General features: G+C 42.6%; 1 protein-coding gene across 1 annotated transcript in view; it reads left to right on the plus strand.

Moving 5' to 3' along the window:
- The first annotated feature begins 3,177 nt into the window (after positions 1 to 3,177).
- sox5 (SRY-box transcription factor 5) overlaps positions 3,178 to 22,801 on the plus strand; it is a 90,440-nt gene continuing 70,816 nt past the window's right edge. Inside the window, 2 exon segments of the mRNA XM_038738552.1 lie at positions 3,178 to 3,397; positions 14,512 to 14,707. Of these exon segments, the coding sequence (XP_038594480.1) occupies positions 3,321 to 3,397; positions 14,512 to 14,707 (273 nt within the window). The 5' untranslated portion in view covers positions 3,178 to 3,320.

Genomic DNA, 22,801 nt, shown 5'->3' on the forward strand with positions numbered 1-22,801 from the left:
TTTAAACATGGATTTTGATTTCATGGGAATAGGAGATTTTCTCATTCTGTTTCTCTAAATATACAACGAGCAGACAAAACATCGTTGGTACTTCTCTTGTCTTCATTTGCCCATTTGCCATTGAAGTAATCCAAAACTAACTAAAAGTAATCAGATTACATTAGTTTTATTTTGTGGTACTTGGATTATGTTACTGATTAAATTTTTTAATAAGTAATTGGTAATTGTACCGGATTACATTATGCAGGTTTGTAATGTTACCAGATGCTATAAAAGTTTTTTTTATATAAAATACAGAACTGGACACTGGCTCAAATATTACAACAAATGATTGATTGATGGTTCGAGGGAGTTTTTGTTGGTGAATTAAGGATTATTTGGTGTCTTTGTGCTGAGGTGAGATTACATTCTTCCTTTTAACCCCATAAAATCAACCTATTAACGGTATCATATATATTCTGCATCAACTTATGCATGTTTTTATACACAAGTCCCTAAAATTCAGTGTGATTAATTGGTATAGTTGGAAAAGTTGGAACGTATTCTGTTTACACGGTCAAGAATGAACTTTCAGTCTCAACTTTTAAGCTAACATTTATGAAAAGTGAAAAAATGAGAATATACATTTGCTAAGGAAGATCCAGAACAGTTGCTAAATGGACTTTGTGGTGGGATTGTTTTGTCAACATCTGCAAAGTTTCTGATTTTATAAATATGTGTGTTAACGTGTTCCCACTTTATAAACACTGTACAGTGTATTCATGCTGCTTTTGTGTGTGTGTGACTGTACAGTAGATGTGTGCTTGTCTACATTAGGTACAGTGACAGGGCTCGCTTTCTCTCCTTCCTCTGTGTGAGTGTGTGTGTGTGTGTGTGCGTTAAAGTATCACAGAAGTGGCAGTCTGTCAGCTCTGCTTTTTCTCTGTGTTCTGCAGAACAATAGCTGGATTGGCCGTATGTGTGACATGTAGACCACACACCCCTAATAGTGACTGACAGCACTAAGGGCTGAAAGCAGCATGCACAACACTCACACTCACACACACACACACACACACACACACACACACACACCCTGTACATACACCTGAGAACACAATGTCTGTGGGTAATTGGTGAAGGTTTCAGTCAGTTTGTATGTGTGTATTTTGTGAGTCTGGCTGTGTGTGTGTTCATTCATGCAAGTGAGCTTCAGCATATGTTCTGTAGAAAGTGTTCAGCTGTCTACTTGTAACAAAACTGTTCCATGTCGCAGAATCAAATGTCTGCTTCTCACTGAATCAAAACAAAGGAAAAATGAAAGGAGACGGAAGTCAAAACTAAAAACTTTTATTGATTCTGATTGGCTGGAGGATGTGCATTGTTCTCAGATACCTGCAACACTCGCCATTGTCACCGTTCAAACCTCAAATGCAAAGACAAATCATAGTAATGCTCATTCTGTTTAAACGAATTGCTGCAAATCTTTGACTAACGATATTTAAACATAGGATTGGGACAGAGAGGAAGAAAGGGGTAAAGATGGCACAGGTGGAAAGGGATGGATGAATCAGTGTTAGCTGACATTACTGCTTCTGACTTGCTGGAGTTATGAAGTAACATCTATTTCAAGAATCACAAGGAGAGTGCCAAAAAAGTTTCAGCTTATTTTTTCTTCTTGGAAAAATGAATTTAAGTTAATTAGATTTTATTAAAGTGGCTGTTTCCCTGTGACATTTCCCTTACATACACATTATTGTTACTGACAATCAGCAAATAGTATGCGTTGATGCGTTGATAGATGCGTTTTAACAGGGCAATCCGCTGTCGCAGAGAGAATATAATGACTTGGAACTTAGGCTACCTTATATCTTGTGTCAAGGTTTGTTTTAGGTCTGCTTGATGTGTGTCAAAGTGGAGCACAAAAACATCCTGACCAGGTGCACCCAAAGGGAGAGTAAAAGAGGCTAGAAGCATGGGTGAGTCCAAGGCATTCCAAATATGTAGTAAAAACTATTACTTTTAGCTTGTCTTTTCTTTGTTGGGACAGTGAAAGCTATAATTAGATTATCACTTTATACAGAAGCGTCCAGGCTGCAGCTGGAATTGTGTTACTACACAGACCCACAACACTCTACAGTGTTATATCAGTGATCCATTAATTACTGCTGGAATCACCTGTTGCAATTATAACACTTTAAAAAATCACATTTGACAACTTTATGTTTTCAATTCAAAGGGGCTTTATTGGCAACGAAAATAGCAATTAGCAATTATAAGTACCTGAAGTACACACAGCCGTCTTTCTGATTACATCCTGGAGTTCAGACACAATATTATGGAATAATGTTTCTGTGTTTTTATTTTTTGTTTAAATACATTTGCAAATAAGTTTGTTGCAGAACAACAGCAGTCAAAACAAAATCATTTTTATTTTATTTTATTGATTGTCAAAAATTTTTATTATCAAATTTAAATTGCTGCTCCGGTCACTTTTTTGTGATTGTAAGTTGAATGTCTTTGGGTTTTGAACTTTTGGTCCAGCAATATAATTAATTTCACAACACCATCCAGTCTATCTGCAGTAATCTTAAAAAAAAAAGTAATCTGATTAACATGACTGATGAACATTAAAAAAAGGATTTTTTTTTCGTTTATGCGGAAGGATTATTGTTTGTGGTAGGAGAAAACATTACTTTCAAAAAGCTGCATTACAATTAACATCCATTTAGATAAGCCATGTGGTATGGAAGTATTAAAACAGAGAAGACAGAAAAGAACATGTGCTTGTGTGTGTTTCAGATAGTTCACCTCAGATTGATTATTTCCCTTCATGTTGCATCATAAAGTGCATGAGGGCTTGCAGTCCTATCACTCTGAAGTGTGTCTACACATTTGTGACTGTTGTCTGAGAGAGAAAACCAAAGTGTGTGCATGTGTGAGGGAGAGAGCAATAGAGAGAGATGGACTTGAGGAGGGGGGCAGCACTGCTGTGCATTTGCACTCAGGGAGTGATGAGCCCTCTGGTCAAATGGCCCCTCCCCTTTGCACGCACGCACACACGCAGAGCGAAAGAGAAAGAGGCTCTGCTGCTGGCCCTTTAAGAGCTGAGCCTAGATCTCACAGCTTACAGCGAGGGAGGGAGAAGAGGAGGGACAGAGGCAGAGAGAGAGAGAGAGTGAGGGAGGGTGTTAGGCTCAAAGTGTGTGAGTAGAGAGAGAGAGAGGAACAGAGAGAGAGAGAGAATCAGAAGTGTGTGTGAGAGGTTGAAGGATCACTTCTATCCCGTCTTGTTTTGGGGAGACTAACGTTGTTCTTCTGAGCATTGTGGGATCTGTTTTATGTTGTTGTTGTCGAGAGAGACGGACCCTTACTCCAGCATGCTCACTGAGCCTGAGCTACCTCAGGAGTGTAACAGGTACGTGACGCTTTCTCACTCACACACACACGCACACACACACACACACACATTCACGTACAGATGACAGAGACAGAGAACAGGACAGAGCAGGGCAGAGATCGGGAGGAGAAGGTGCCGGGAGGATAGAAGTAGAAAGTAGAAAGGCATGTGTGTGAAGAGAAGACTCCGTCTGCGCGTGTGTGTGTGTGTGTGTGTGTGTGTAAAGCATGTGGACTGTCTCAGCAAGTCGGCTGAGTTTGAGGCTGCAGAGAGTGTGTGTGACAGAGTCAGTGTTGATGATTGACTCTTATGCTTTTGGGAGAGATACGAAATGCAAAGCTGGGGAAAACCAGGCATTATAAAGTGTGTATGCGTGTGTGTGTGTGTGTGTGTGTTTGTCCCAGCAGCTACAGAACTGACTCTTTTTTCCTCCCCTATCTAACCCTCCTGACTGAAGTCATTCAATTCAATACCTCTGTAGACAAACTGCTTAAAACAGTGTTTGGGTGTGTGTGTGTGTGTGTGTGTGTGTGAAAGACAGAAAAAGAGACACTTAGAGAGGTGTGTGTGTGTGTGTGTCAAAGTCAGAATGTGTGATCCTCTCCTCTCATCATCTCTGCTGCTCACCACAACTTTATTAACTTCTGCTTTACCCTATCAGCTATTTACATGTCTCTTTTTGTAACAGCCTAACATATTAATGTGTGATCAACAAGTCAGAAAAACTCAGAGAATCTCTTTATTTTGAAACATTAAAAAAGTTTTTAAACATTTTTTTCTTCAAATTTGAAACGTTTACTCCCTGCCCTCCTGCTCAGCCTCGCCTTTAAAAATATGTACTTATTTGCGATTTATTTTTCACGTAATCCAAATTCAATACATGCAAACCCTCAGTAATCCTATTGTGACTCTGCACGGTGGTGTTGTTGTTTTGTTTTTTTTTCCTTGCCTTATGCTAATGTTATCTCACTGTGCTGCTCTGATGTTTGTGCGGGCCTGCTTCATTTAGAGGTGTGAACCCTCTAACCTTGCCCTTTTTTTTCCCCCCGTCACTGTCAACACAACTGGCTTTTGCCTGTGGAATAATGGTTGTTTGATGCTAATGCCGCGAGAGACAGATTATGTTATAATACCCGGCGTTTTAATACTAACACACTCATACGCAAACACACATACACACACACACACATCTCTCTCCCCTCGCCTGCTTGACTTTTATTGCATTAAAGTAGCGCTCTGTTTTGCCCGATGAAACTAATCTTTTGTTCCAAGATAAACTGGGGTCGGTGGAATTGGGGGGGTTGGCGTGGGGGGTTTCAGGGGCCACTTGAATTAAGAATACATTTAGATGTGGCAAAAATGTGTTTTTAATAAACCGTTCAATCCGGCAAAGTGGTTGAGGAGAGAGAGAAAAGATAACAACAGCTAGTAGGAATTAAAAATTTAAAGGATTACACCGAAAAGCAGAATGTATGGAGATAAATGCAGGGATTACAATGACTTAGGAGGAGAGCGCTTGCTTTCCAGTAATGCACTCCATCACTGTGGCTCTGGCCGTGTGCATGTATATGTCTGTCTGTGTGTGTGTAGGTTCGTATGTGTGTGAGCAAGAGAACGATATCTTCCATTTCCGTGTGTGTGTGTGTGTGTGTGTGTGTGTGTGTTTCGAGTGTGTGTGTGTGTGTGTGTGTGTTGAGCACTAGTCTCTCGGCGGAGCGGAGTGTGTGTGAGTTGCCAGTGTGTGTGCGCTCCAGCCTCGGTGGTCGCGATGCTCTCCGTTCCTGCGTCTCTGTAAGTGCCCGCTCGCCTCCGTCACCCCATGCTCCTTCTTCTTCCTCTCATCACACTTCCTCTTCTTTTAGCTCTCAACGCTTCTTCCCCTTCTCCCCTTTCTTCTTCTCTTCCTCTTAAATCATATTGTTGTTCAAATTCACTTGAAGTCACTTTTCATTGAAAATAACTGTCGTGGAACAGTTTTTCAGAGTTTCTAGAAGAAGGTTTGTCTGAAATTAAATATTACTTTTTTAGAGATGAGGGTTTTTTTGTTGTTGTTACTGCTTGAAGTTTAAAACGTACATTTTATCCTCATTTTATTTAAGATAACGTAAGTCTTGTGATATGGTCTATCTCTTGTTTAGCTGCTAAAAAATGCACTTCATGCTTTGACAAAGCTTGGATATTTGGTGACTTAAATTATTTTATATTCTAATTTTATCTTCTAATTACGCTTTATAGGATTTGAAATATTTTTTTTTGTTCTCTGAGCGCTCGGCTGTGTATCAAAATTTCCAGCCGAGGCTGAAAATAGTGGAAACAGACTGCCTTCGCTAACACGGCCTCATCTGTTCGCACAAACAGAACAGAAATATATACACACAGGGAGAAACGGAGAAAGCCAAAGCAGCCAGAACACAGAGGAAAAAGACAGAGACAAGAGACATTTGAAGGAGCTGCTGTGGCACAGTGGATATAGAGATGACGGGGAAATGATGGTGATGTGGTCAAACTGACATATTCCTCGCCGATGGACAGAAGAAGGAGTAGTAGAAGAAGAAGCAGGGTCACAGGAAAGTGAGAGTGCCAGAGATTAACGGGGGAGGTGTGGGGGGAGACGATGTTGGGTGATTGAGGTGGTGAAGGGGGAGGAAGGCAGCGGTGGATTTTCACACCCTTCCATTTGTCCCCTCCGCTTATTGGGGTGTTTGTGTGTGTGTCTGTGCATTTGAAGAGGGTGGGTTGGGTGAGGGGGGGCAGTCAACAGTAGATGTGTCAACACTTTGAACGGTTAAGCAGGACACACTCAGACACAAGCTGACATCACTTGCGTCGCACTCAGCAACAAGGACGGTATCAGCAGCCTGAAGGATTTTACTTAACTCCATTGAGACAAACAGTTTTTTTTTTTTCTTATTCGTATTTACAGCGGCGAAAAGTAAATAAGTACATTTAGTCATGTGCGGTACTTTAGTGTAATTTTGAGGTACTTTACTTGAGCATTTCCATCTACTCAACTAGATTTGAGAGCAAAATATTGTGCTTGCTTATCTATTTGACAGCTGTTATTTCTACAGCAGTTGCTTTTGAAGATTTTACATACAAAATAATGGTCAGCATATAAAATGCATCATTAAAGATCGAACTACTATTAAGTATATAAAGTAGTCGAAATTGGCTCCACATTGATCACCTACAACAGTAAGTATTATAATATATATAATAATAATTATAACATTCTGAAAAAGATGATTCTGCATAATGAGTACTTTTAAATTTAGCATATTGTGCCGATGGTATGTATTTTTTTTTATTTTGAATGTGGGAGTTTAACTTGTAATACTAAATCTGAATAGGTCTGCCACCACCGTGTATTTGTATTTATTTGAATGATTGTCAACTTTTATTTTGTGATTATGGAGGTATGGACAGTTAAGAGAGAAATTCTCATGGCTGATGATAAAAAAAAAAAAAACTTGTTTCCAATTTAAGTGAGCAGTGCTGCTTCCAGTGCAAGTGTCTCTGCACTTCATTTAAAGGGCGAGATTAAAGTGGTGTGTGTGTTTGAGTGAAGAGATAATGTGTGTGTCTGTGGAGGGGAGAGAGAGAGAGAGAGAGAGAGAGAGCAAGTAGAGTAATTGAGTAGAGTGTCCGTGCTCTGCAAACTAATGCGCCATTCTGCCCCTCTCTTCCCCTGTGGCCCTGTCCCGGCCTCCCTCTTTTCCCTCTCTCTCTCTCTCTCTCTCTCTCCCCATCTCTCTCCCACCACCACCTCGGACTGGAGGCCATTGTCTGGGCCATATTGTCTGTCCCCAGAGAGCCTTGATAACCGTGTCTCCATCCACGGAGCGAGAGGGGGGCAAAAAAGAAAGAAAGAACGACAGACAGAGAAATACCAGAGGAGAATGCTAACCCCCCCCCCTCCACTTCCTCCCCTCTCTCAGCACTCTCCCACCCCAGCCCCCCTCCGCCTGCCAACTCTCTCCCACCACGACCTCCCACCCCGGTGCGATCAGCTGACCCTCTCTGATAGCCAATAGAAGAAAGGGAGGGAGAATATTAGGCTGCGTTTGTTCTTGTTGTTATTTATGAATGGGGGAGGAGGGTGGGTTCTGGGATAAAGCGGAGAGAGTGATGGAGTGTTTAGAAGTGACTGGGAAAGAGAGCAAGGGGGAGAGTATGTAAAACACAGACAGAGACAGACAAAGGTGTCCCTCCCGGCTAACTAGAGTCTAGTCATACGACATGAGGTCACTGGGTAGGGGTCAAAGGTCGGGTGGAGGTATTGCATTGTCAACAGAGCAGGAAAACTGTGTGTATTTATCCAGGATTTCAGTCTTCACACTTCACGCCCCTCTTTCTCTCTCCATCTCTTCTTCTTCGTCCATTTCTTCAGCCATCTATCAATCCAGGCAGCTTGTCTTACACAAGTCCCACTATGTTGCTCGCTCTCTTTCTCTCTGACACACACACACACGCACACACACACTGATTACTATCCTTCCAATCGACAATAGGAGACAGTGTTAGAGGCTTGGAGCTCCCTCCCAGAGTGCCACAATGAAACCTCTGTCCTTCCAGGTAGTGAGGGAGGGAGAGCAAGAGAAAGAGAGGGAGGGGATAGGGGGGAGGTCAGAGGAAAAAGGAGGAGACCATTTGGGCCGAGGTGGGAGAGTTTCAAAGTGTGGGACGAAAGAAAGGGGCCAGCTGGGAGTGTGCGTGTGCGAGTATTTGTGTGTTGTCATTTATGTGCGAGAATGAGCTCACATTTGTGTGTGTGTTGTGTGTGTCTGGTTTACAGGGGCAGGCCAAGTTGCTGACAGTGAGACAAATGTTGTGACTCCTTTATGGATTGCTTAACAAATGCAGCACAAATAGTGGCCTGGCACAACAATGGAAAAACACTGTCCCTCGCTCAATAAACATTATGCAGCATCTCCCCCTTGCAAAACACCAGGGGAGCGGGGCCGCTGTCCACCGGATGCACTTTTCCTCTCTCCGTCTGTCTATTTTCACCCCTCCTTCCCCCCTTCTCCCCCAACACACTCTTTCTGTCTCTCTTCTTCCTTTTTCTATAGCAACACTAAAGATTTTCCCACGAGCTGTCTTCACTTGTCCTTAAGCTGATGATGACAAACCCACCATAGATAGATAGATAGACAGACAGTCTGACAAGCTTAACAAAGTTTCTTCCCTTTCCCTTCGTTCCTCCTATGCCCTTTATCTTTTCTCAGTCCTTTCTTCTGTGCCAAGATGTCAGTGACGATCACATCGCCTGGTGACTCAGTGTAAAGACATAAATGAGGTTTTAAACGGGGGAAATGGCTAAAAAACATGACATGGAAAGTATGTGGAGCGATGCCTCGCTGTTGACTAAAGCTTTGGGTATATGACTGGACAAGAGAGGCAGACAGAAAGAGAGAGAGAGAGAGAGGGGTAGAGAGGCCACATGAGTTAGCCCACGTCTTTTGCGCCCACCCCCTTTGCTCACTCTACAAACACACATACACACACAACCCATGACTGTCTCTACAGCGTATGTGTGTGTATGTGTGTGATTAACAGTGGTGACATTAGGTTGTGTGTTATTGCCTTTTGTGGTTAAACTGGACAGGAAACACGGTTTGGGCTGTCGGCCACCGATTTAGGGCACCTCACAGAGGATGCTTTGTGTGTGTGAGGCTGAGTGTGTGTGTGTGTGCCTGCGCCTGTGTGTTAGGGTGTGTCTGTGTGTATATGAATGTGTGAGCATATACAGGCAGGAGCTGTGTTCACATTTTCTCCCCGTTACACTGTTTACTTCAGTAAAAAAACCTAGGAGACATATATATATATATATATATATATATATATATATATATATACTTAGATATATATATATATATATATATATACTTAGATATATATACTTAGATGCTATACTAAAATGACCTTAATTTCAGGATATCTTGAAAGTTTTAAAATCAGCATTTTTTTCTATGTATATTGGTTATGGATTTTTTTCTCATTCTCTTCTGTTGGAAAGGAATGTAAACTTTTATGCTTAGAAGTTCTTTACAACTGCTTTTAAAGTCTAAATAAACTAAACATAATGTTTGGCAAACATATCGAACCTAACAGAAACACACCAAGGGAAAAAGGAATCATTGACTCCCTCCTCCAGGTCCTCCCTCCGTTAATCCTTATCCCTCCATCTCAGCCTTTCCTCTGTTGCTGCCACTCTTCCCACTGTTCAAAAGGACAGCCTATAAATAGATATTAGGCAATATCCTTAAGAGTCTGCACAGAGAAGAAGGGAGAGAAGGGGGAGGGAGGGGGGAGGGATGGAGCGACATTCTTACAAACAGCTGATTGTGTAAAGAGGGAACAGTAAGTAAGACAACACCGGGGAGAGAGAGGCAGGAAGACAGAGAAAGGGAAAGAGCAGGAGGACAGACGATGTTAAAATAAGTTCAAGAGTGTGTGACGGAGAAAAAGAGATAGAGAGAGACAGAAAGAGAAATCGTTTTGAAAGCTGAGACAGGGAATAGGAAATGCAGCGGGAGAGAAAAAGAGAGGGAAGAAAAGGCGATGGCAATAAAGCAAGTGATAGCGCGACGCAGGGGGAAACATTTGTTTAAATTCCCGCCTGAGGTGTCATACGGATGTAAATGTTGCGGTCGGCTCCTCGGAGGCAAACCGCCCTGGGCACCTTATCTAAAAGGCACATTCCGTTCAACAATTTTGATATGCCCTTCCATTCCCTCAGAGAACAATTTCAAAGATAGCTCGCATTTCCACGCAAATAGAGCCGCACCTGAGTGACAGGCAGCCAGTTCTTAGCAGGCACAAGGTGGCGGGAACCCCCCCCCTCCTACCCACCCACAAATGTCACTTTGACTCTTGACAGCACTTTGGAATTAGCCGGCTTGCTTATTTTTACTGTAGACGAAAGATTCATCTGACTGTGCACCGTGTGTTTGTGTAGTGGTTGAAATAATGGGTTGTAATTTAAAGAGAGGAGATGCTCACACATGCAGAAGCACACACACTTTACTGTGGAATTCTCCAGAGGAGGCTCCCACGCTCTCTGAAAGCTTGTTCTGAGTAGAGGAGTTAACAAGAGCAGTTAGCACCATGATAATGTTAGCAGCCAGACACAAGGAGCGAGAGAGCCGGGCGCGCTTGTGTGTGTGATAGCCTGTGACATTTCTGCGATGGCTGCTTTGTCTTTCCCTAACTCTTCAGTGTAGTTAAAATTAATCTTTGCCCCCATTTTGCTTAATTCATTTGATTGATTTTTATATATATATATATAATATGTGTGTGTGTGTGTGTGATTCTTGCATGTGAGCAGCCTTGCTTGCATGCTCATAAGCCTGCCGCCTGTATTTAAATGTGCTTGCGTGTGCATAAACTTACCGCTGCTGATGTGCCAACATGAAATGGACGTGTTGATTATAGTAAGTGAAGGCCATGAGACGGTTAACCACCGTAGATGGCGATTATTCGGCCCGTTAATGGACGTCCATTGCTGTCCGATTAGTGACTTAGCAGCAGTGGACATATGTGATATGAGAGGGACTTAACTGAGGAGCCGCTAATCATCAAAAAGCTAAGGGGAAGTGGCGCTCTAATCTCAGCTTAACGCTCTCACCGTGTGCACGGTTGTGCGTTTGGTTCCTACAAGAGAAATGAGAGAAGAGAGACAAACAGCACATTGGAGTTTTCTTATTAATTTGATTTGTAAATCAAAAAATACACTGCAATATTGTTGCACTGGTGTTATGTCATTTGAAATATCATTTTCACTGTGTTGCTTTGTGGAAAAGGCTAGCAGCGTCTGTGTATGTATTAAGTGTGTTAAAGGCTGGGTTTGACGTGAGGTGTTAGATTTTTGCCTTTGTTGGACGTGGCAGAATTATGCTAATATTCTCTAATTATGACCTGGACGACGCTGCCAATTTGTCGACTTAATAAAACCTCATCTTTTTTTAATCCTCTCATCGCTCTTGTGCTTTCAAGCGGCTTCCTCCAGGTCTCGTCCAGGTCTCCGCTGGCGTGACAGCCCTGCCAAACTTTAAATGAAGTAGCCGCCGTAACCTGCACACCCGCCGTGCCCAATTGTGTAGTAATTCGACTTCAAAGGCGAACGGGAGGGAGAGAGGGATTTTATAGCCCGAGAGGAGCTGCGAACAGCTTCCCCATTCATAGACACCCACCTCTGAGGAAGTAGTAGGCCTAGCAGAGTTGGGGAGGGGGTGCACGGGTGTTAAGAGGAGTGGAGGGAGAAGAAGAAGAGGAGCGAAAACAGCAAAAAGTATGATGAAATGTTTGCCACTGAGGTTCTTTAGAAGAGTGAACGGCTCTCTTTGTCCCACAGAGTTTTTGGATATCTGTGTTGTTTCCTGTGTTAATGTGTAACTGTTCTTGTCCATGGATCACCTGTCCATGTGTATGTGGCAAACAACAAATATACCCTCACATGCTTTTGAAAGATATTTCTGTAGCTGAGCCAAAGTGCTATGTCAGTGAGGTGAGAGGTTCCAAAGCTGACCCCAGGTCAGCGTATAGGGTTATGGCTAGGCAGAGGTGTGCACAGAACACAAGGGGAGGTGTGTATGTGTCTGAAACAAAAGGCCTCAGTGTGAGAGAGTGAAAGAAGGTAAAGTAAACAGGCAGTGATGAAGACAGGCTTGCAGTGTTAGGGCCTCTGTTCTATGTATGCACACATGTGTGCTGTGTGTGTGTGTGTGCGCGTGCTGCGTGGCTCAAAGCCCTGTAGTTTGTACAGCTGGGTCTCCCGTTCGCATTGGACGGTGTGTGGAACAACACTCACACAGACTTGGACACACACACACACAGCTTACTCCCCAGTCTTTCTACATAAGTATGATAGACGTTATCATAAGTAAATTTCAATTTCAATATCCATTGTATTTAATGATAACAGTGTGAAGTTTTATCTCATCAGTCCTTTGTCATTGAAACAAATAGAAAGTCTTTACAGGTTATTTATGGCCTCCATTTTTGCTGAGCAAGCCCACAAAGATAGTGTCCAGGAGAAACGGATAAAGAAATCAGCTGCAGATACAAATTACTGTTGACTTTTAGAACTGTCTCTGTATTTGTGTGTGTACATTTGTCTTCTGTACACATTATCCTACATTAAACACACTGACTCTAACTCGTTCAGCCTTATTGTAACAGAAAGAATGTGAGTAAGTGGATCGAACCTTAATGAGTGTGCAACAAAAGCCATTATAATTGTGAGACTGAAGTTTTAAATTGATATAATAGCCAAAGCTGTATGTTTCTGAAGTGGTGATTAAGCAATTTTGTGATTTAACTTCAAATGAAGTATCACATGGGTCCCTGATAAGTGGGTGAAATTGTACAACCGTTAAAAGCCCCGCGGAGCCCGTTGAAACACAAAAACACATGCAAAGAAAACAAAGTTGCTTTTCTGCGTTCCTGAAAACTTGGCATTTTGGAGGTAAAAAGGTTCTCAGCAATATGCAAATTATAACACCAATTTGTAAATTGTTTTCAATTATTAGATTATCTGTGAAGTGTATGAATCTTGCAGGCAATATCTTCCAAAAACAATTAAAGGTAATAAGATTATGTCACTATGGTGGAGAGTTCATTTTTTATGTTGTTACTGGAGTGGAGTTTATTTGATTTTGACCGTAACCTTCCCCACGATGTGATAACGCCGTATGTTGTGCTTCTTAGCATGGCGCTTCCCTCATCCCCTCCAGTGAGCAGCACTCAATATTGTTTTCCTTTCCACTGTCATAAGGTAAACAAGCAATGAATTAGTGGCAGGGCTGCTCCCAGGAACAATGCCAGATGTACAGTCCAGAGGAAATCCAATAGAGTCAAGAGTGTAATCAGTTTACCGGAGACAAGCAGCGAGAGAGGGGAAGAATTTAAGAAAGAAAGGCTGGAGAGGAAGACAGAGCCAATCAGAAACAGACGAGATATGGATAGAGGAGGAAGACATGATGATGTAGCTCTTGGCCTTGGTAAAAAAAGAGAAGGAAAAGCTTGTTGAGGGAAAGCGGAAAGAAAGAATCCGCAGACTTAGAGAGTGAGACGCCTGTTGCTTACCATCTCACACACCCCTCGCCTGTTTTCACAGTCCCTCCATCCACGACTCCATCCCTCCATCCTTGTCATGCGTTGCCTCTGTGCGACTGAGCGTTAGCAGCCTATTACCCGGGGTCATAGTCGCTGTGGCTTCAAGGCTGACAAGTGCATCTGAAAGCACTCAGGCGATGCTGAGAACCACATTAAATTCTATTATTGCTGCATAGTCACTGCATCCCTATTCAGCTGAAATACAGGGAGGCAAATTTACCTTGTGAGAGACAGAGTTCACCTAATAGATGTGGCTTTATATCCTTTCCTTCTTTTCAAGGGAACAAAGCCACAGTAACAAATGCAAACAGCGGGGCCCTCGTGTTGCTAGCTATTTCCCTCCAGTTCCTCTATTGTCCACAGGTTTTCATAAACACATATTATTGCCACTGTGGATACTGCTCCCACTCCCTGTCTCTCTTTTCTTTCTGTGTCTCTCTCTGAAAGCCCATTGTCAAGACATGGTCATTTCCTCTACAATGCCAGTGCAAGCGGCTTCCATTTGCAGTAATGGCCCCGGCTTTTTGGTAATGCGAACGTTGACTGGCCCCAGTGGTAAACATACTGTAAGTCCTGGGAGTGTATTTGAAGGTCTGCCAAGGAGCTGGATGCTCACAAACCGACTGAAGTGCATATTGTGTGTTGGGGGTGCACTGCGAGAGCTCTCTCACCTGAACGTGCTGAATGTGCGACAACAACAGAAAGAAAAAGGTGATCTAGAGAAGAGGGAAGAAGTGTAGGTTGATGAGTTGAATGTGATTTGGTGAATACCAGCTGGAAGAACATGCTAACTTTTTTTTTTATTAACATTAAACACACAACAAAGTTGGAGCAGACTATCCAGGAGTTTACAGGAGCTAGTTGGATCTACAGGAACCCTTCACACTTTCTGTTGCCACCATCATATAACTCCAGTCATCAACATATTATATCATCCTTTTGAATATTGCTCACTCTTCCTCTAATTTTTCCTTCTCTCTCCGTCTTTCTCTCTCCCTTCTTTTTTTTTCCAGGATGTCTTCCAAGCGACCAGCCTCTCCATATGGGGGGACAGATGGAGAGGTAACCATGGCAACCAGCAGACAGCGAATTGAGGATGAGGAGAGCGAGGGACTGGGCGGTGTCATCCACCTCCCCCTGGCCTCCTACTGCGGCAAGGTGTCCCCTCGCTCGCCCCCCAACCGCAACTTGGACAGCCCCCCAAACATGGTAAGGACAGCCGCTGATTTTCACATCCGATCTCGCTTATTGTTTCTCAGGGTGAAAGAACCCACCCATGGGTGGCTGCGGCCTTAAGCGCTGACTCAGGGTCACTTTAGCGTTTTAATGGTGTTTCCAACCAGTATGTCCCACAGCATGTTTTACTGCTTCAGGGTTATTTTCTTTTTCTAGTCGCATTACTTTTGTTCCATTTTGGAAACTTAATCCCTTTTGAAAAAGTTTCGATATTGTTTTCATAAACAAAGGCATTATCCCCAGATCAGATTTAGTGTGACTTACACTTTCTGGGGATATGATTATGTTGCCGATGTCCATCAAGAGTAGATGTCCATAAATCTGCTTAGAACTCTTCTCAAAACTGCAGAACCTGCTTGAGTAATCCACTGGGTAATGGGTACACAGCAAACAGGAACTGCTGATAGCCAATTGGACGTACTTTTAATGGTGCCAATATGCTAAAATGTAAACAAATAGAAGCAAAAACTACATATTGTAACTCTGAATCCATGGCAACATTATGCTTCTTGCTTATCTCAAAGCATCACGGGAATTATTGTACCAAAGCTTAGAGCATGATGCCCATATAGAAGTAAGACAAATAATAATAATAGGAGTGACCAATCCAATATATTTTTCATGTGGCACTCAGTATATATTTTGACATTACAAAGGCCTCCGAATGTCCCATCAACATGGTTCTGATATTTCTAGAACACTGAGACTCTCCTCTATCCATTAATGTGCAGATATTTGCCTTGTGTTGAAAATCTGTGGATGTACACTAAGATTCACCTTTTAAAACCCAACACAAAAAAACTGGACAAATCTCAACAATGAGGAAATGAAATACATGGATGTTTGCCCGGTGATTCACAGTAGATAGGAAAAGAGTGAGATTTCTCAAGAGGAAAAATTGACTCTCTCTTCGAGTGAAAAGCAGTTTGGTGCTGGGAGCTGCAGGTTTGGGGGGGAAAAAGTGAAGCTTCAAGGCTACTGTTTGGGTGCACACGTGTTTTTTTTTATTTTATTTGCGGGCCACCAGCCGTCGCTTTGAGCACATTTGATGCATAGTTGCATGACTAAAAAATGTGAGCCATTGCTGTGAGTCATTTTCCTCAGGATGAAGTGTGACATTGTATGGTGATGCTGTATGTATGGCTCTGTATGTTAAAGTGCATTTGTATGTGTGTGTTGTACAGTTCTGTGTGATTTATCTTAAATATTAGTGTAGGCCTCCCAGTATATCGGCTCATTGTGAACTTCTGTTAGTTGACGCGCATGTGTGTGTAAGTACACAGCTATGTGTGCATTTTTAAGATGACTCTGTTTTCCTGCATGTGACTCATTCCACATTCTATACATGTGGTGTGATTTACAATGCATGTAGATAAGTGTGATTATGTGACTGTATAGGGTATTATGTGTTGCTGGTATACAGTATTTAGTTTTTAATGTTAATGAACAAAATGTTCATTGTCCAACATGAGAGACATGTTATTCAAATTTTGGGGCATCTGCTAAAGGATTTTGTCTTCGTAAAACACCAATAACTCACACACACAGTCCATCCTTCTTATGGGCCCTCGCATTGATACACACCTTGTCACAGCAGTGCTCTGATAATGACTGTCGACCTTTCCCCCATACTGACGATAAATGCTCTGCATGCTGTAAAACAATGAAACAGTGCTTAGGAGCTGTAATGGAAAGCTAATTCTGTAATTAGTCCACTGATTAGCCTGCAGGCCCCTCCCACACTGGACTCGTGTTTCGGGTGCCGACTGTAAACCAAAGTCCTGGGACCGTGAGGGATACATGGGTGTGCAAACACACAAACACACACACACATCTTATCTTTAGCTGTTGAGGACAATGGTTAGATTATTTCCCATTCATTTAGATTTATCTTATATACTTATACTAAACAAAATACAAAGTTTGTCTTTAAACAAATATACAAACGTTCATCATTAATGTTAATACTTTCTCACATCACTCCTTAGATCATTATGAAAGGACCCCTCCTGAAAATGTCGTCAAAGTGACACAAAATTTGTTTCTGGTGTAATAAATGACAGCAGAAGTGAGACAGTGTTGATGTGTGTGTTGGAAGAACATGTGTTGCAAGGGGTGGGGGTGTCCTCATACACAGCATAAAAGCTGATGTGGCTTATTAAGTGGCAGGCCTGGGTTGGGTGTGTGTGTCTAGCAAGTGGGATGGGGGCTTATCTGATTGGCTGCTTGGCATGTTGTAAGATGTGTATTAAGTTTTTCTTTTTGGGGGGGTCTGGGGGGGGGGGGTTACAGCAACAATCCCTTCGCCTCTGACTGTCAGTGAAGAGTGGATGAAGAGAAACGGAGAGGGAGAAGGAGATTTACAACATGGTGGGGGTGTCTGTGGGACTCTAAGGGAGTGGGGTGAGGGTCTGGCTCTGGGCAATTGTCGTAAAGTGATAGGGGGAAGCAAATGGCTCATTGGCGACCGGTTGAGTTGGAAGTGAGGCAGTGGGGGGAGAGAGAAGGGGAGAGACGAGATTACAGCTTTATCTTGTCATAGTAAATTAACACGGCAGCGGAGAAGCACTCGGCTACACACTGACCTCTTCATCCCGCCTGCCTCGCCTGCCTGCTCGGCTTTGGCCTGGCCACTTTACCTGCCTGCTGCAGCTGTAATGGTACACACACACACACATATACACACACACAAAATAAAAAAAACAGCACTTGCACATATTTTAAAAAGCTGAAAGGGGCCAGATTATTCACTTTTTAGAAAAAAAGAAAAAGTGTTTTTATACAAACCCTGGCTTTAGATAAGAATAGTGCTGTTCATAATGCTTTGCAAATGAATGTAGTTTAGCTAAAAGGGTGTTTTATTGAATGTGAAGTTCTCACCATTCTGGTGGACCCTGATTGGCTGAGTGCAGCTCAGTTCAAATGCCTGATGGGAAGGATTTTAGCAGTAGTCAGTGAGGTCAGCCAATCAACACAGAATTCACTTATGATGCAACCGCAGTTATTAAAAAATGGGCTTTTATTCCCTAGTAAACAACCAAAATTATGAATTATCATAACGGGGTGCATTAAACTCTGCAATGCAAGTTCAGAATTTTTAATACCTTTTCATTCTTGCTTGCTTTCTTTTAGGTCTTTGATGTTTGTGTTTTACAAATCCTTGTAGAAAAAAAAATGTTTGCACATCAGGCAGAGGCAAGCATCTTCTCTCATAAATGTGTTAATGGACAAACACTAATTATTTCATTAACAGGCGAGATGCACGCTAACACGACAGACAACTATAAAGATATTTCACCAGGCATTATTTCTTATTCTTTTTCCTCCACGAGCCCTCTCTTTCCCTATTTTTGTGTAATATGTATGTGTGTCTTTGTGTGCGTGTGTGTGTGTGTGTGTGTGTGTCATGTGAATTTGACAGATTTAACACAGTCATTGAGCAGTCTTGAGACACAGTGGTCACACTTAATTTCTCATGCCAGTGATGCACTAATGAATCAACACACGCTTGCCTGTCAACAGCAAGGGGTCGTGGTAAAATATACTGGCATACATTTTAGCCAAACTGCTATTTAAAATACAGAAAATACAGCTGCATGTTTTTTAGATAAGAAAGGGCAAGTATGTAATCCTTGGACAACAAGTTTAAATATACAATTAGAATGAAGACATTCAAATTTGTCAAGTAATTCTAGGGCAATTTTAATAACAAGCAACAATAATTTTTAATAATATTCTAAAATAATTATCTGAGGGGTACATTATTTTTATTTGGGGGTTTCCATGGAAAAGCTTCACCATATTGTTGGAACAAGACGATAAAAGTAATGTGTATGTGTTTGCTTGCTTGTCCCAGCCTGAGGGACCTCAAAGTCAAAACTGACAGTGTCTGTGTTTAGCCGTGGCATGTAAAGGGATTTGCTGTGTGTGTGTGTGTGTGTGTGTGTGTGTGTGTGTGTGTGTGTGTGTGTGTGCGTGTGTGTGTGCGTGTGTTTGGCAGTGTATCGGAGGTAAGTGTATGTCGTGGAGATTGGCAGCTCTGGTGGAGAGCTAAGTCTTACCCCCCTGCAGGAGTGATCACTGACATTCTCTTGGTGTGTGTGTGTGCGTGTGTGTGTGTGTGTGTGTGTATTTTAGTCTAGCAGCTGTTTCCAGCTCTTCCTACTGCCACATTGTCCGTGCCTTGATCCACAACGACGCGCCAAGCGTCAAATATTGTTTTTCACACATACACCTTGCACAACCCAAGACATGTCAGGTTATGGTAGAGGGAGCAAGAGAGAAAGAAAGAGGGAGAGTTTCTTCTGTCGGGCAACAGAGAAGGAGGAAGGGAAGAAGACGAAGAAATCAAAAAAAGAACAGCGGCATCTGTGCTGGCTGTAGGAAAATAAAAAAGCCTTGGATTTTTTTCTCCCCCCCTTTTTCTGGCAAGAGTTACGTGTTTTTAAACCAACCTCCCCTCACAGATGAGCTTAAGAAGACAAAAGTTGTTTAATTCGGTTCCATTGCAGAGGCAGTAAAAGGATAAAGAGAGTGAGGCGCAATTTTTACTTTGTTCCAGTCATTTTGGAAGAGAATTGACATCTGCAAACTAAAGGCAGAACCGCCCACACTGCCAGCCTGCCACATCCAGTGCATATAAATACATATATGCAGGCACTCACAAATTAACACACACACACACACACCTACAGGCTATGTGCACTCAGTGTCACACATAAACGCACAGAAATGGCAAAACCTGCTCACTGACATGCACTGAGAGGAGGCCATGAACATTTACAGTATCCAGAATTTCTGTTTGTACTTATGAATAAATGCATGTTGATGAGGAAAAGTTTTGCGACCCGTGTTAGCGCAGGAGCATGTCACCGCGCGCACACACACATCGGCCGAGTGACACCTGTTTACAATAGAGAATCTGTCTTGTGTCTTGTCTTTCTTATCCGCTGTCTCGGACTTTGCAAAACGCCAGGGTAAAAATGTCAGCAGGGCACACGGATTATATGCTGGGAGGTTGATTGGGGAGGGGGGATCATAAGCCATTTAAGTTGCCTTCGGGATAAGGCTGCCTGTCTGACTCCACACATAAATAATGTCACGGGCCCTAATTTACCAGATCTTTGAAGAAGCCGTGGCTCCCCGCTAATTCCCTTTGATTGGGAAATGACCTTCATTGTTGGACACAGTGAGATGACATCTCCCTGGCAGATTTTTGACAGAGCAAAGAGATCCGACAACCCCTTCTCCCCCCAACTCCATCGCCCTCTCTCTCCCTCCATCTCCCTCCCGTATTCTCGTTCTGTTTGTTTTGTTTGCGCGACATCTTTCTCGAAAGAAAGAGTGCGGCTGTTTTAAGTAGGCGCTGGATTAGATAAATGGGATGTGACAGGTGTGACCGCTGCCTTCAAGATGCCTGCCTTCCCCTCTCTCTCTCTCTTTCTTTCTTTCTCCGCGCATCTCTCTGTCAACTCTTGCTCTCTCAGTTCCTCTAATAACATCCCCTCTCTCTCTTTCTCTCTTTTGCCTTTCGCTCTTTCTGTCTTTCTTTGACTTCTACCCACTTGCACTCCTTCTCTCCCTCTGTCTCGTTACATTTGCATGTCATGCCGCCGCTGATGCAACTCGTAATCACAAAGCCGCTCATTTGAAGCTTGAATTTCACTAATCTGAAGAACAGAAGATGGTGCAAAGGAAGAAATGAAACAACAAAGAAAGACAGGAGCAGGTCGAGCCCTCACTTGGTCAGGTGGTTAGAGGAGAAGAGTAAAGTCTTTCAGCGCTTTAAGATCACAAGACACTTTCCCAGCGCAGCAGTGCCCGCAGCCTGTGTATTAGAAGCCTCAACAGCAACTGATTGAAACCTCATCACCCCGTCGTATATATGCAACTGTAACAGCCATATCATCACTGTCACACTCTGTCTCCCCGTTACAATGCATGTGCAAGAACGTAGAGGGGAGAATTAGTGAATTATTGAGCGTGCTGACTTATTCAGAGTGTGGAAACACACTAGAGAGAGAGTCAGTGAAGTGTAGGAAATGCCAGGTGATAATGGTCTGTTGTACCTCTCATACAGTGTTTGGCCACTGACAATGGAAGCATTGTCAATATTGAAAGCTTCTGCGTGACTTTATTCTCTCAGTAGAACATGGAGGAATGATTTGAGTTTGACTTTTTGTCTTGAGGAGCTCTTCTGCTCAAATGGTTGCTTTTATAAAAATAAAACATTACTTTGCCTATAGGATGGAAATGAATAGAATCTGGGGTCGTCTGGGGTCTAGATGACATTGTGGACATCATTGTGGACTGTGATCTCAGCATTAAGTTCTACTTCCACCATCAGCCTGCGAGTTAATGATTAGAAAACTATCTCCACCTTAATCCACTATAAGGTCATTAATACAGCTGGAATGTACCGCTGTCCCTCAGTCTCTCTATCTCTGTGTGTCTCCCACATATGAACACCCATACACAGACAAACAGAAGTACTGTATATGTGTGCGGCTGTCCCAGGTGGCGTGCTCCATATTGTAGTGAGATTAGCCAAAGATTAACCTTGTGGACTATTGACCCTCCTGTCTACAAAGGGCTGAGCTGACAGACTGGCTGGCTGACTGACTCACTTGCTTCTGTAATTAAAGAGCACAACACACACCTGTACGTGCGTGTGGGAGGATACCGTATGTGCCTGCGTGTCTGCCTATGCATTCGGAGCGAGTGTGCATGACGTGCCCTCAGCTATACATGTGACAAGGAGATAGTGAGGGTTCTCATTTGAAGCTAATGCCGGCCTTACTTTTCAGTGTCACTATTAATTGGGCTTAGCCGGCATTAAGTCTATCATGCGGGCTAGTCGAACAAACACAGGCCTTATTGGGTCAAAGATTAAGATGCTAGAAGTTACTTACCATTCAGCAGCTGTCGTTAGGGTTTCTCTTAAATGTTAAGTCATCCAACTTTTTTCTTATTAGTTTATTACTTATTATTTATTAGTTATTATCATTTAAAAGATAAAAGTAACTTGAAGATCCCCACTGGACACTGGTTTTAAAGAAATTTGAAAATAAATGTTGGTGTATGTGAAGGTTTCAAGTTTCCATGACACACCTGTAATGTCACTAAATCACGCTCGCACAAACACGCCTTGAACTGACTGCACGGCACAGAGACGCTTTCCCCCTTCAGCAGATGAATGTGAAAACAGCCGTCTAGTGTCAAAATCTGCACATGCATCATTTGGCACAGTAAAGGTCAGACATCCTGGAGAACAATAAGAAAAACAAATTTTTGAGCGGAGGGGGACTTTATTCAACCAAAAGTAGGGTTTTTTACTTATGAGAAGATTATGATTTCCAGAGAGGTCATTAAACTTAACGTGTTAAAGACTGTGTAAACTTTAGACGCAAGACAGTGGGATAATTATTCATCATGACAGCTTGGCAAAAGGCACAGAGCTTTACTGTGAGCTGTATATATTATATTTTGTAGCTGTCATGCTAATTGTTGTTTTGTCAGTGCTTTCATGAATTTATGGAAATGATTTGACACCACTCCAAAGCTTTGTTTTTTGAAACGGGATCTATTTTTTTATTTTTTTTGTTGAGATTTTTGTATTTGATGGAGTTGCATCCTCAGCATTAATTGTCAGTAATCTGAGGACAAAAGTAGCGCAGCACTGAAACTTGGGCTTTGGTACAGTAGTGTTGGACGTCCCTCAAAGCCGAGCCGTTGAAGGCTTTGTAATGAAGAGTTAGCGTGACTCTGAGAGTGTGCGGAGTCCTTTGCTGTTGTTTCATGTGCTCGTTCTGTCAAGTACCTCCAAGTCAGTCAAATGCAGATTCCAGAGGATGTGTGTGAGAGAGAGAGAGGGAAGAGGAAGTATGCCCTAACTTGAGACAACTGGCCAGGGATAACAGTTGGTTGCATTGAGCTATGAGAAGAGAATAAGGGATGCAAGAGAAGGAGAGAAGGATGGAGATAATGAGTGGGTGTATGCCAGCTCCTCCCCCACCTCCTCCTCCTTTTTTTTCCCTTCCACAGTTTATTTATGTCTTAAAGTTTAGT

The sequence above is a fragment of the Micropterus salmoides genome, unplaced genomic scaffold (genome assembly GCF_014851395.1).
Source record: "Micropterus salmoides isolate LMB-PRFRI ecotype aquatic unplaced genomic scaffold, ASM1485139v1 Ms_hic_scaffold_23, whole genome shotgun sequence".
NCBI lineage: Eukaryota > Metazoa > Chordata > Actinopteri > Centrarchiformes > Centrarchidae > Micropterus > Micropterus salmoides.